Source organism: Schistocerca cancellata, chromosome 4 (genome assembly GCF_023864275.1).
Source record: "Schistocerca cancellata isolate TAMUIC-IGC-003103 chromosome 4, iqSchCanc2.1, whole genome shotgun sequence".
NCBI classification, from domain to species: Eukaryota; Metazoa; Arthropoda; class Insecta; order Orthoptera; family Acrididae; genus Schistocerca; species Schistocerca cancellata.
Window position 1 is genome coordinate 460,595,356 of NC_064629.1, and position 15,612 is coordinate 460,610,967.

At 43.3% G+C, this 15,612-nt stretch overlaps 1 protein-coding gene across 1 annotated transcript; it reads right to left on the reverse strand.

Moving 5' to 3' along the window:
• Nucleotides 1–4,022: 4,022 nt before the first annotated feature.
• Nucleotides 4,023–15,343, reverse strand: LOC126183862 (aquaporin AQPAe.a-like). Its single transcript, XM_049926155.1, has 6 exons — nt 15,263–15,343; nt 10,820–11,019; nt 8,196–8,339; nt 7,576–7,776; nt 4,515–4,595; nt 4,023–4,427 (listed from the first exon to the last, which is right to left on the reverse strand). The coding sequence occupies exons 1-6, from the start codon at nt 15,300–15,302 to the stop codon at nt 4,275–4,277; spliced, it is 819 nt and encodes a 272-aa protein (XP_049782112.1). The 5' UTR covers nt 15,303–15,343; the 3' UTR covers nt 4,023–4,274.
• Between the last annotated feature and the right edge of the window lie 269 nt (nt 15,344–15,612).

Consider the following 15,612-nt stretch of genomic DNA (forward strand, 5'->3'; position numbering starts at 1 on the left):
GTTCGCCGTGTTGCAGCTACGGTCGAAATGACGCCAACTTCCACGTATCGTCTCATGCGCCAGAGTTTACACCTCTATCCATACAAAATTCAAACGCGGCAACCCCTCAGCGCCGCTACCATTGCTGCACGAGAGACATTCGCTAACGATATAGTGCACAGGACTGATGACGGCGATATGCATGTGGGCAGCATTTGGTTTACTGACTAAGCTTATTTATACCTGGACGGCTTCGTCAATAAACGGAACTGGCGCATATGGGGAACCGAAAAGCCCCATGTTGCAGTCCCATCGTCCCTGCATCCTCAAAAAGTACTGGTCTGGGCCGCCATTTCTTCCAAAGGAATCATTGGCCCATTTTTCAGACCCGAAACGATTACTGCATCACCTATCTGGACATTCTTCGTGAATTTGTGGCGGTACAAACTGCCTTAGACGACACTGCGAACACCTCGTGGTTTATGCAAGATGGTGCCCGGCCACATCGCACGGCCGACGTCTTTAATTTCCTGAATGAATATTTCGATGATCGTGTGTTTGCTTTGGGCTATCCGAAACATACAGGAGGCGGCGTGGATTGGCCTCCTATTCGCCAGACATGAACCCCTGTGACTTTCTGTGGGGACACTTGAAAAACCAGGTGTACCGCCAGAATCCAGAAACAATTGAACAGCTGAAGCAGTACATCTCATCTGCATGTGAAGCCATTCCGCCAGACACGTTGTCAAAGGTTTCGGGTAATTTCATTCAGAGACTACGCCATATTATTGCTACGCATGGTGGATATGTGGAAAATATCGTACTATAGAGTCCCAGACCGCAGCGCCATCTGTTGAAAATTGTAACTACTGTAATTTCGAAAGTTTGTTGGCCTGAAAATGTACTGTTGTCCCAAGCGTATTGCAACAAACGGTGTATTTCTATCGCTGCTCGTTTAGTTTTTATTGCCGTTTCAAATATACCGGTCATTTTTGAAACACCCTGTATGTCATTGTACTGAACATGGTTCAGGACACGCGACGTAATAAACATTGAGATGCAGGGGAAAAGCTACAGGTGAAATATGTACAAACAGGCGTAAAATACAATTAAATATCTTTGAAATAGATTTTACATGTGCATATGCTGGGGTAGAAAGCTCATCGTAAACGGCTGTAAGCATTTCAGTCAAATTGGTACATATATTAATTACAATTGGGAAATACTGTAGGAGTAAGAATCAAGCCTATTGGGGTATTACTACGTGGAGAGCGAAGGGAGGACTAGGGGGGGAAAGGAGGAGATAAGCAACGGTAAGAGGAACAGGACATGGACAGATAGGGGAGGGGAATGGAGAGAAATAGGAAAAAGGAGGGGACGGACAGAGGCAAGGGGAGGAAGATGCACGTGGAGAGATGGGGGAAGAGAACATGACAAGCAGGAGGAGGAAAAACAGGGAAGAATGGACAGAGACAAGGGCGAGGAGGAGATGGACAAACATTGAATGGGGAAGATGAACAGGGAGAGGGAGGAAGTGGGTGAAGAACGGGGAGTTGAGGTGGCAAGAGAGGAGGCTGTAGAGATGGAAAGAGGTTGAACGAAGTGATGGACTAGAAGACTGGAATAAATACATACCCAGGCAATGCTGTGTACTCTGCTAGTTGTGAATAAATCTGGTAGCGCTGCAAAAATTATTCCAAGTGCAAGTATTCAGAGTCCCGTTAATACCGGTCTTATCAGTTCTAACTGGCTCTACTCGTGAGAGTAAGTCGGACTACCACTCTACGAAATTGAGTTTCGATAGAAGCCAGATATTCTGAGTCAGTTCTGAACAGCCACATTGAAGGACGAGTTTTGCGTCTACCGTTGAGAAATCTAACTCCACGAAATCGCATGGATACATCACTGTCCAAAGAATTACAAATCTTTGTAATTCAGCAACGTCCCGACGACTGCAAAAAAAAAAAACAAAAAACAAAAAAAAAAGGCGATTATGACTGGTCGACCTAACCTGGAATTTCTACGAATTTACGTCATTCAGCAAGTGAGATTACAGCAGTGTGAAATTAAAGTTTTGATTTATGCGTGCTATCTGAGAACTAGAAGTTTCAGAAGTCGCGCGCGAAACTGATCTAAATTTTCATTGCAACTGGAGTAAATTACTGGCATCCCTAAAAATTTTACGTACTCATTACTGGAAAGTAGACTTGCACGTTCCTGCAACAGTTTCACGACGATGCCTGATCTGCAAGGAGGGCTCAGCCTTAGGATGCGAGCCAGCAGAACTTTGTTCGTGTGGGCCTGACGGCTCCACGTCCACCTTCAGGACTCACGTGAAATGTTACAGTCAGCCCCACCCCCCCACGTCTGCATGTAAATAGGCTTGTGTGTTCACTGTGATTATTCGTTATAAATATTGAAGAGAACTACTTACCTGCCAATAGCTAATTTTCGGTTGGATGAGTGGCGGGTAGACCTAGAGACCTTTCACAACCTTCGATGGCAAGTAAGTGGAAAGTGCTGCTGTGAGAAATTTAGAGGGTTTGTTTCTGTTTAAAGTTCATGAAAAGTACAGTAAACGAGCTTCGTCCATAAAAATCTATTAACTTGTCACCTGTTTCCAGTCATCCTGAGTTAAAAAGTCCAGATTGTTTCAGTACAGTAGCTGCCAAGCCAGCAAGTGGACAGGAGATCGCAGGTAATAATAGGTCACTGGACAATTTTCCGAGAATGACCTAATGTGTTCCACTGCCTCTTGTTGAGCAGGTATCGAAGTTTAAGTAGTTTACTGACAACGATAATTACGACGCTACAATTAAGAAGTTACAATACAACCGACAACACTATCCCAGACTTTCAGTTATTACAGAACTCAGGGATTTTAAGTACTACGCATAATATACTCTACTACCGTTGTGCAGTGAAACGTGGCCTAACTGGGCTGGCGACCGCTAAATCATTTGTTAGATTGCTGTATAGGCACTATGTGAAGCCTACGTCCAGACGACCGAGGTTCAGATGCCGGCACTGCCAGTAACTTTTCCCCTTGGTAGGAGGGCTAGAACGGTGTCCACAGCCTCTTGATGCCAGTTGAGGAGCCACCTTCGAAGTAGTGGCGCCAAGCTCTGCAAAGACGGCCTTTACAACGCATTGAAATAACGCCACTGGCTAGTGCCAGAATTGGCCAGTACGGTCCAGCCTGGCCAAGTTTACCTTACTGTATGTGTGTCTTGCTATTACTTGAGCGTTCCGTTGAATATTTTCACTATTTAAGTGGATTTGCGTGTGGCACTTCACGAAATTGTGTCGTGTCGATTCGAATTATTTGGGAATGAACAAGGCCGCCTCTAGCTGTTGGTTAGGGCATTTCATTTCACACATTGCCACGTACGTGGGTGTGTACTGCGCACAGTGGACCCCACTCCATCACGTCATCGCAGGAATTATGGGCTTTAAGTTCAACCATACGTGAAACTATTGCTTACGCGACACCTACCTGTATGTTAAGAGCTAATGTCTCAGTATTTACGATTCTTTTCTTATTTGTATGGTTGAGTGAAATGCGAATTTAAATGCCATAACTGGATCTTTTAGAGAGTGCGAGCGAGCTAGCTAGCTAGCGCCTTAACACGTCGGCAGCCGTACGTCTTAAGATTGGCACCTACGACACACGCTGCCGTCGTAATGAAGTAACTGAAGCGGAAATGATCTGTCAACCTATATTAGCAAGGGCGGAGAACCACGGAAATTATTGAACTAGTGACACGCAAATGATTTAAATTTGTCTTATTCCAAGGACGCAGAAAATTTTTACTGCAGTAGCGCCCTCTGGAAAAGAATTGTTAAGCAGTCCAGCTGAAGAACGGTATGTACCTGAAACATAACTGCACGTTGAGAATATTCACTTATGTTATATGAACACGGAAAGGGGGGGGGGTGTTGTGCCCAAGTACTGTGACTTCGAAGGGTCGGGTGAGATTTTTCTTGTGCCTATTCTAGCTTTAAGAGTATCTAATTGCACTAGTCAGCAGATACTAGTTTTTCGACATGCTGAATTTATTGAACGTGGACAACATTTAAAAATACACTGGAGCATAAAATCTCAGTAAATTGTAAATGTTTCACATTAATAAAATTTTACATCCATTATATGTCCTTGCCACGCCTAGTGAAACAGGCGAGTTCTAGTATGCATTCTCTTAACATCAGGCTTAATTAGGTTTACACACTCGTCCACAGTTCAGGCAGAAATTGGACAATTCCATGTTGTCAAGAGCGTTACATTTGTTTCGTGCTTATACATTCCGTTCCGCTACACCTGAGACCATGCCAGAAGCTTGACCTGGAGAAGCCCTACTCTCTGATGCATCCACAGGCTCTTCTGGTCTGAAGTATTGGTAGACGATACCCGCAGCAACACCGCCTACGCACGGTCCCACCCAGTACACCTGCAAAAGACGGCCGAACCAATACTAAGCAAAGCTTTGTTGATAACTCACTCTCATAATGCATTTCACACTTCATTTGATACATACCCAATGGTTTGTCCAAGATTCAGTAACGAAAGCAGGTCCGAAAGAGCGAGCCGGATTCATACCAGCACCAGTATACTGCATCTGCGAAAAATGGAGGTCATTTAGTCTTGCACGATACCTCATATTTCCGCGTTACATTTGAATAGTGATGTAAAGCTTATTGAATTTTAGGCTGTCCTTTGTCATTGACAGGTGGGTCCTGTGGCTGCTTTTTCAGCTACCATCAGGGTTTGCTCTACTGATCTACGAAGTGAATTTTCTATCATTGTCAATTTATGGGTAGTTTTCTACGAAACTAGAAATTCAACTACATCGTGAAGTTGTTTTATCTTCCCGAGACCCAAGTTATGAAGCCGAACACACATCGTAACTCCGTGTTATTGAGTTTGGGACGATACCTTCACCTTTAGTCGGGCATATACTTAGCCTAAATGATTCACTTTCATTGTAGCAGTGCTTCTGGTGTGTGAAGATCTCTTTACCACTCACTGATGACAAAGTCACCTTATGTCTTGACAAGGTCGAGCCATAAGTTTTCCATAGGGCGTTAGTCCACATTCCAAATTTAAATCCATTTGCACAGTTTAAATACTTAGGTCACCGATTACTTTTATACGAGGGTAGACCAAGAAGTAGTGCCCTGTATCAAGTTTAGTGATTGAGACAACAGCGGAATTAGATTATAGCTTTAACTGTCCTCTACACACCTCCCTTTTTGCACTGTCGCCGATCCATTCGTGCCTACCTGCGACATTACTGAACCAAGCCTTGCTTTTTCTTGTGTTTCAGCTGTTACGTTCACGCAAGTCATTTGATCTTTAACAGCGTATGTTGCTTTCTTAAGACCTAACAGTCAAATGGGCTGTAGTGTGCAAGATTCACCACTGACCAGTTTCATTTTACGATCGCTTGATGCGAAGAACGACGTTTGGGGGCGTGCGTCATTGGCTCCCTAAGGCTCTGAACTGTGGTTACAGAAGCGTCGCTGTTTATCATTAACTAAAGCGTATTTCCTTTTTATCATTACCAGTACGTCTTCAATCCCCATCTAATCAATGTCTGCCGGCAGCTATGCGGAATTTCCGAAGTTTTTCACCCAACGCCACACATTGTCCATATGCATTACAGGGTACCCACACACTAACATCTTTGAATTCCTGTCAGGAAGGACCCCGTGTTATTCCAAGCTTGTTCAGATACCTAGGATCAATTGGACAAAATTTGTACAAATGCATGGTGAATTTTTAACGGTCGTGTTGGGTGGTGAACAGTTCAGGCTGTGGTATGCATGAACTTCGCTGCTGTATTTTTAATGAAATTTAACACAGGAGGAATTGTTTGTCCAACACTGAATTCAGATCTGAAGGGCTCGATCAGCAATATGATAAAATTGTGTTACCGCGTCGCATTACAGATTTCCTGGTAAGAAACCAAGCTAAGGAAAAACTTGTCGAGGCCAGAGAAAAGAAAGTTTTGTGGACTGGCCAGAAACTGCCGGAAGTCGCTTCGGTCCGCTCCCACTCCTTTGAACGACCCTAATTCTCCACTTAGCTTGCCTTCGCTGTTGGGTAGCTATGAGGCTTGGGTATTCACTTCGAAGATCTTAAATGTATCGTGCAAAGGAGTGCCGTATATTGACATTTACCGGATGGGAGTGTACCGAAGTGACCACGTTCTAACCCCGCCGTGAGAACTACTCACCCCAGAAGTTTTGAGTACCGTCCGCATACCGAACAGGCACTTCACATGCTTAAGAATAACCATGTCTACAGCTTTAGTTATGGGCAGTTCTGGCCTAAAACCGAAAGGTAGATTACTCTGACTTTCTCGAACTAGCTGCGAAGCTGTGTCATTATGCAATTCGAAATTTGAAGGTGATAACCGAAGATCCAGTTTCAAAACGCTGAAAAAGTAATTACTCATGACGTCAAATTAGGACGGATTATTAACCAAGGTGGGGTAGAGGCACTATGGAACTTTCTTCACTACATGGCGCTGTACGACGCAGAATTTGTTAAACAGAAGACACGGGGTACACAGCTGTCAGACGCTCGGTATGACTGTCCATGCGGGATGGCGCGCTGGTGGTGAATGTTTTGCAAGAACAGTGTCTCCGATCTTGTAAAGTTCATGACACTTTATAATAGGAAAAAAGTTGGACGCTGGCCCAGTGTGAAGGGTCTGGAGAAAAGCGTAATTTCGTTAAGACAGGTTTTTTGAAGGAAGAGAGCAATTGGTCCGACTTCAGCACATGTTGCCACAGCATTACAGGAGGGAGTGCGAACATGCAGTGGACGGCGATTTAAGTGAACTTTAGAGTTGTGAGGATTGCAGAAAGTTCTGCGGAAACTTCGAGCATTGCTCTCCAAAATTAACCAGGTTCAGGAGCTGCTTCATGTTGACCTTCCAGCAAGGCAAACGTTTTGTCTAGCCTTTCTTGGCAGCATCGAACATACGAAGCCTATTTTTCCATCTTCGAAGACACGCCACTACGCAGAATTGCGGAATATGTGCCGTTCAAATTCTGCTCTTACATCAACCGGTGCCGTGGTGGATCGGCCTACCTGACAGTGCCTTAACTATTTAATGCCGAACTCGTGCAATCACATTGCCGTTGGTTTTTATGCGCAACTCACACGGTGGCCGTGGTATTACCCACCCTGCTATCATACCCTGTGTAACCACATATCGTTACGAGGGACCTTTAACACTGTTGGCGCTGTTTGTGTCGCCTATGAAACTATCATAATCCTTCCTTAAAACCTAACTGATGCAATACGTTAATTGTTAATTTCCTGAACTAGATGCGTTGGTAAAAACGAAATTTAATATTTAGGGACGTATCAATGTATTTACCAAGTTAATAATGAAATTGGTGTGCCGACTTGTACGCTGCCGATTCTGCACCTAGGTCGCTTAATTCGGGCACCTCCACAACCAAGTCTGCGGCTGTATTAGCCTGGGTCTCAAGTCTGTAGCTGCTGTGCGGACGTTATCAGTCATTGAAATTAAACCTCAGAGCACCCATGATCAGGGCCCTTGGGGCCCCTGGGAAACTTACCGCGAACAAGTGGCAGGCTGTGATAGACATGCCGACAGTGAAGGGGCCTGCCGCTGCCGCCGCGCCTGTGGCAGCGCTGTACACGGTCATCACGAGCACGAATGATATGACCATCTCCACGAAGCAGCCCTGCGTTGGCGTCACGTGCCGATTCAAGGCATTAACGCCCAGTGTTGCGACCGTCTCGTTGGGTGTCAGGGCCTGCAACAACCACAACATAAGGCTGCCAAGGTACCCTCCATCTCACTGGTACTACATTTTAAATCATTTTGTGGAAAGAGCGAACAAATTTACTACAATTAACACAGCTGGACAAAGTTTGTAGTCCCTCTTCACTAATATGACTTTCAGTTCTTCGACTACGAAGATTTGAAAGCCTTAGTCGCTGCTCTGACATACAGTTGCTACACAACTCTGCGTTCTGTACTATTTGCTGCTTTAAGGCGTCATTCTTTGGCAATTAGTTGCCATGTACAGTTATTGTCAGATTATAACTCGTCAAAATCTGAGACATCTGTTTACTGAATCGTCTACTGCGTAGCTTTCAAACCATGTCTTTACCATTTAACTAACAATTGTTAGAACGAAATAACCACTTCAACAGGCGCAGCTACGAGTACCTGGAGCACGAATGAGCCAGCGGTGGCGCCCACGCACTGCGCCATCACGTAGAGCAGAGCCTTCAGCGGGCCCAGGAAGCCGCCCACCACCAGGCCCACCGTCACTGCCGGGTTCACGTGAGCGCCACTTACGTAGCCCAGCGTCTGAAAGCAAACATTTTGGTCGATCACATTCATATACTTTCACATACAAATATTTCTGTGCAACTACCCCGAGTTTAAGTCGAGTGGAAATGGATACGAGTAAGTTAGTCATATCCTTACAATGCCTCTTCACTCTTATTGGACATCCCAGGTGCCAAACCATACAGAATTTTTTCGAAAACTGCCTTAGGAAGAAGTGCATCGTCTTCGTACCAAGACGTGCTTACCTCTGGTGTTAAGAATTTGAATCGTGTGAAGTCTCTTTCGTTGACTGCTTTTCTACCAGTCAAGAACCTAATCCTTTGTTTCTCTACCAGCTTGATCACAAATGAAATCTGTGCCTCAGTATTAATGGTACTTCCGACAAAAACTGTTCCGCTGTTTTGCCGCAAATTGATATTGCGACTGCTCATCTGTTTAGTAATTTTAGTTTCCGAACAACGAATTTCATACAAATTTAAGCAACCGATTGTTGAATCGGTCGGTTTGAAACCTGTCATCGCGCTATTTGTGCTAATAGCGTTGTTAGTAGCCAATTGCCGCGTGCTCTTTAGGAGAATTTGTAGCATTGGCACGTTGAACGTATTTGTTCGAGTGGCACTGACCATTATTTCTACTCTCCACTTTTATTCATACACTCAATGGCACCTTTCTAGCCATTCCTGCAGCGGATGTGTGAAATGCTCGCGTGACAGCAAGGGGAATGAGTTACAAACCAGCCGTTAAGCTATTCTCACAGAACTGCATTAAGGGGCTCCGGAAAGGCTCAAAATCATGAAAAGTTCAATTTTTACTTTTTTGCGTTTTCTGAATCTGCAGACTTACCTTTTAATAGATATATAATTTATTCATTTCCGAAGACTACAACTATTTTTAAATTTTTTTGAAATGTGTTCTACATGGGCGTGACCCACTGTGGCGCTGTTAAACTGCTGTCAAATGGTGTTATTAACGTCCGTGTTCATCAGGTACATTTCAGTTATGTGAGATAAAGTATGTGTTATGGCTAACCTATTTTCAGAGACTTAGCAGCACCTGAACTGTTGAAAAAGTATTCACGGAAAAACTCAAAACCCCAATGAAAGTGTAAATAGTGTTATATGGTCCAGAATCCGGAAGACTATTTGTTGGAATAGGAACTTCACTTTCGTGTGTATGATGCTGTTGCGACTTTCAATGATGGCAACATTGTAATGTGCAAGGTATTTAGAAATTTGGGAATGAAGATAGGTTCTAACATAGTACGAGCGATGCTTGCTTTAGACAAGGAACGCCTTCGGGCTGTAGACAGGGCTGTAAAGAGTAAATACAAGCAAGAGTAAACAGGAGCAGGAACAAGAGGAAGCTGGAGGAGGAGTTTGCAGAGGATGAAGATAATCCTTCCTATGGACCTGGAATGCACTAAAAAGTTAATCCAATCTTTGTCGCTCGATTCCCGAAACTTATTTTCTCATACTAATTACATGTTTTCTAAGGATCTTCCAAACATTTGTTTCAAACTTTCAGTAAATGTTTGACACTACCTTCTGCATAATTTAACACAGCCTTTTTCCAAAAAACTATTTTTTAATATATAAATAAAAAATTGCAAAAAATGTGAATTTTCATTACAATTGAAAAAATTGTATTTAATAACTGAACTAAAATTTTGTAAAATCCCTGTGTTAAGTTGTAGCCCATATTCCAATAAATAATCTGTAAAAAGTTCCAGTTCCTACCTCAAATACTTTGTGAGGAAAGATGTAATTTATAAGCGTTATTTTAACATTGCAAGTATAGGGCGTTCCGGAGCCCCTTAAGGAAGGTCAATACGAGTGAGCCTGATGAGTTAAGATGCTGACAATTATCACATCAAATTTTCGTTTCCTAGTGACTGAACAGTTCAATACTGTGCACAGGCGAGCACCTCTAGTTGCTACCGCCATACACAACCTTCATAACATTTAAGCAATGAGATTCACTGGGGGTTTATTTTCACATTCTAATTGTTAAGTCACTGCAAATCCTATCTTGTCCCGTATCTTATAACCAGTTTAAGACCATTGTCAATGCCGTGGACATCATACGCATAATACGGATCACAACGTCTTTGCCTCTAACTTAGTAATACTGACATAGCTGAAAAGGCTGGCCACCGTAATATGGAGCGAATGTTTTACTGCCTACAGCCGTTACATGGCCTGAGAGCTTCCACATCTTGTCTGACGTTTTCCACGAACGAGACACTAAGAAAGCAGACAGCCAGCACACACCGTTTTCTAACTGCACTTTGCGCCCCTACTATCTATGTACGCCGCTGAAAGAGCGGCCCCAACACGCCATGACCAGGTACTTTCTAGTCAGTAGCAGTTTAATCTACCTGAATTCCATTTGCGATACGCAGCTCACTACACTTTTACTATTATTTCCCCCGCTACTGGCAAGCTTAACGAGTGACCATTTCTTGCTCTCTAGAATGCGACTATTATTGCGATACCTACCTGCACGATGCATGCGACAGTAAGTCCAAATGTCAGGGCCACCTGAACAGTCGTCGGCTGGTAGCCTTCCGACCACGCCGTTGTAGTCGAGCCACACCCGACGACCACCAGCAGGAACGTGCCGAGGAGCTCAGCAGCCAGCTGTACCACCACAGTTTTCCAGGGCTTCATCTCGTCTAACCTTATCAGGTCCAGGACGCCTAGAACATAAGCATAGTGTCACTTCCGAGACATGGCACTGCAAGTTTCAAGAATCGAGGAGAATCTGCAATGGTCTTGTGGAAACAATGTAAACCCTACTGTCCGCCGCTTCAACGGCTGTCGTGCTGAGGCACCCTCCGTCCTCAACCATGCCGTTTCTTCTAGCTGAGCTGCCACCTGTTTTCATACTTCAACTGTCGCAGCACTATACTAAGTCTCCCATCTACAAATTAAGACGGCGCCCCTATTCAGACGCAAGGAGTATTTACAGGATTTACCACAGTAATAAATTTTAGTTCCTCTTAGGCTAGAGGAACTATCTACATTATCCTTCCATACACCTTTTACTTAATCTCGTTTCGTATCTTTCCCCCTTGTGTCAAAGAAGCACAGTATGCGCAATCATTTTGTATTTCGTTTCAAAATGTCATTTGTGCCTCGTCCGCGGCATATACATCCTGTTTATGCTTGCCGCTTACCTGAACTAGCGAGTGAGTTTCCTGTGCGGTCAGTAAGCTGTTTACACACACTAACTGCGAGGAACTAGCTTCTCACCCCTCTGAAGAAATTTTAGCTAACATGGGAAAGAAAACTGGAAATTAGGAGAACATAGTCATTTCAGACGCAGAAAGTCAAGAACTAACCTTTACGCTCTAAGGTTAAGGGTCCGAACCCTTTCATAAGGTTTATTAATGCAACCTTGTGCAGGGTGGCGCAGGAGGAATGAATGACATTACGATCATTTGAAGCAAAAACCTGGGAAACAAGCTGCATAATGCACACCTTAAGGGCTGTTAATACCTGTTCAGTATAAGCGATTTGTGCCGGTAGCTATGATCTACCTCTGAAGTTTTATTTTAACTGCAATTTCTTCAAATCACTTCGTCATCTCAATATTGACCCTTTCTCCTAGGACACATTGTCTACCAGACCTGTGTGACAGGCTACTAAAGAAAGTGACATGCTTCATCAACGTATTGATTAATGGAAAACCTGAGCTGCGGTTTTACACATCTGTTACGACCCGTTTCGTTTCTTTTATTATCTACAGGTCGCCAAGCTGTGCTGACGTCAGGAACTAGATGGTCTGGTATGTAATGTTGCAGATCCCATCGACGTCACTTCAGCCCAATTTGGCAACCTGGATGTACTCCAAGAAATTAAACTTGTTTTATCGAATGAGGATTAATACAGCCGAGGTTGGTTTTAATCAATCACTAGCAGTGACCTCAACATGATAAAAATTAAGTCATGCTTTGTTCTCACATTGGGACTTGTTTCTCATGACGTACGAAGCTGTACAATGAAGATTTAAGCCGCGAAGCCTCGTTAATTCTACCTAAATTAGAAGACGGCTGGAATGTGCTACCAATGTGGCGTGACGGAATCTCATTCCAACAACAGTGGATATGCAAAAACTAAAATATCCGAGTGTTGGTGGTGACGATCATGTCTCATCGTGTTTCCTATAATAACGAGCAAATTTAACTCCCAATCTTTCAGAGACTGCTTGGAGATAATCTTAAATTGGGATGTTATTGCGCATTTTAGCAGAGATGGGGCGGCGGTCAGCAACTTTTTCCATGGGGTTTTACGGGCTACTTGTGGCCGCAAAAGCGAGAAGTTGTACATGTGTGACAGACGGACGCACTCTTACATTGCCAAACTGACCTAGCATATTTTCATAAACTTAAAGCCCTGATACTGTGCTCGAGCGTTCATTAATTTGCCCTAGCCTTTATTTCAAAATACATGATTTCTGAGGACAATCTGAATTTCTCTCAAAGCAGACGATCAAGTATTTTCAATTTTTAACTATTCGTAAAGGAAAAACTTCCACCACAACTTTATATTTGCTCTTCGAAGACAGGCACGTTTTGATTTTCTATTTCAGATAATTTTAGTCGTTAAATTTCTGAAAGGAAAACATCTTAACTGCCGATTACGTATCTAAATTAAATAACGAGGTAACCTGTCGTTATAAATTTATAGAAATGTACGCGGTGAAGACACTTCATTAACTGTGGAACTATACGTTTATGACGTATCTTTTAGTGCAGGCAGATAAAGATAACAGCCTTCTGAGACGCTAAATCCGAAGACGAAGTTCAGAAATCACATGCTGAAACACCTCTAGTACATGTTTTAAACTGTTCCATCTGACAACGCGCTTATCTTTAACTATTTTAATTTATTCCTCCTCTGTGCGTAATTTTTTCTACCGTACAGCGCGTGGAAATTAACGACTAGTGTTATGACCGTAACCACGGTCATCTTGACTTGGTCGGAACCCACGGAAGTTTCCGCTGTGGGATTTAACGAGTGAAGTAGGAAGAGGTTGATTCCCACTACTATTTTGAAACAGTGGTAGCGTAATGTCTTCGTTCCGTTTCCGAAATAGCCATCTTCAGTGGCTATTTCCCACCCCATCACAGTTCTGACAAAGCTGCTATCTGGTCAACTGCTTACAGAAGCGAGTAAATATGAAGCCAGCAACATGGAGCTGCTTTATCGAAGCAGCTGCCGCACGAGGCTGCGTGACTTGGCGTGCAACGTGTCTACGCTATACGCTCTCCGTAATCCCATGTAGATTTACCATTCCTAGCCGATTGTGGCACCCGCCGCACAGTTTTAAGCTGCGAAGAAGCTTAACTGTCAAAAATGATCACGGACCTGCAGGACGGGAAGGTAATCGATTAATGAGCAACAGCCGTCTGAGAAATTACGAAGCACTGAGGTGGCAGTCTGGACTCGTTTGCACCATTCGCGAGCAGCCATTCGTTTCTAGCTTTTAGCCTGACGGCCACTTACTGTCTCGGGCGCAGCACCAAGGAATAAATTTATGGAAACAGTTCGCTGTTATTAAACTGCCGTAATACATGCTACAATGAACATGCTGATTTTATTAAGCTTACCCCTTGCAAGACGAATAGGTGAATGAGCTCGAGCAACTTTAGTACATGTACGGCAGCAATGACATCGACTGTTTACGAACCCAGTTATTAGAACGTAACATTTCTCTTAGCTGCATAGGGAGTCTTAACCCAACCGGTAGTACTGAGAACTTGTGACAAATTTTTTGTAGCTATGCCAGTAGCTAAGCCGGAAGACAACATACCTGGGTCGCGTGCAATATGTAACAGAACGAGGGGAAAGGGGTGGTGGACATTCTTAATTACGTGTTTGATACGCCCACCTTACTTCACTTTTAATGTTTGAGGTGGTGACATAGCTACAAATGTTTATCACAAAGTTTCGTTGCTTCGGGAGGATGGAAATGCTATTGAAAATTGTCTGCATTTTTTTTTACTCTCGCGTGGGAAATTTTTCAGCCAGTTTGAATCAGAAGCCTCCAGCGGCCATGGAAAATTTGTTTATTTCAGTTCCTCCACACTTTAATCAATACATTGGTTCCTAAAGAATTTCCCGAAAATACTGCTAAGTTGAAAATTAGCTTAGAGCTTACATGGAGGCTTACTAGAAATTGTTCTCCCGTGAACCAATTTGTCTCTAACAAGGGAAGAGACAAACGGCATTGATACACAAGGTGGCCACCATCTAACTGACGAAGCGTGTTATATTGAATGGTCACCCATCTCTGAACTACGCTGGGAGGTTCTAGCACCCAACTCTTACCGAGTTTAGAATATATTACCACATTTGTACCGAACAGATAAAGCGACCCAAAACGTCTACTCGTATATTGTGGAATTATTTACGCAAATGGAGTGAAACTCCTGAGCCGACATAGCCATGATGTTAAAATGGTATGATACTTTATTTAGAAACGTTTAGCTTCAAGTGATGAAGTTTCTGAAGTAAATCTATTTGACAGCTACGGAATAGTGCACTACAGTCTGCAACACGGCGAGTGCGTTCAGTTACTACTTACGTAGCCTTATCTCCCTGCTTCCCTATACATCATTGACCGGACACCTCAATCCGTTGCAACGAAAGTTTGCAAACAGTGATGAAGTCGTCATGAATAAAACAGAATGATGTCACTAAAAGCTCAAAATTTGATCGAAATGCGTTCCTCTACCACGAAATCTTACCCTTTATAAGGTAACTAGTTTAATTACTACTGGATCTTGAAGCATCTAGAATCAGACACTAGCAACGACGTGGAAGACACGCAAACACATTGACGTTCCCAAATTCAGACAATTAAAAACAAACCTAAACTGTATTAGACTTTAAAGCTCTCGGTATTATACACATGCAATAGCTCTTCCAACTTACATTGCGGAGTAAATGGATGCTTCAGTGCAAACAGACACATGGCTGTGAGGCTCCACAATATCAACAAGACCGGCGCTGTTGGCAGACTCGCACTACAAATGGGCAGGGTGGCTAGTCTCACTTAAACCTCTATTAGACCAAACATTGTCGCAGCAAAGACGGCACACTTCAAGACAGCAGTCACCGAAGAACATGCTACACTACAGTCTCTGTCCAATTTATGTATTACAATTTCTTTATTTTTTGACATAACGTCACGTCTACAGTACTTAAGACTTTACGATAATCTTACAGAGATACTGTAACACTTCATGGAATTTAGTTTTAAAGTCATGCTTTATTAGTTTACT

Coding starts and splice junctions, on each gene's coding strand:
- LOC126183862 (XM_049926155.1), bottom strand. CDS start 15,302: ATGTGTCTGTTTGCACTGAAGCATCCATTTACTCCGCAAT. Junction 4,596..7,575: donor CAGCCTGCCACTTGTTCGCG/GTAAGTTTCCCA, acceptor CATTTTTCGCAG/ATGCAGTATACTGGTGCTGG. Junction 4,428..4,514: donor AATCTTGGACAAACCATTGG/GTATGTATCAAA, acceptor CGTCTTTTGCAG/GTGTACTGGGTGGGACCGTG.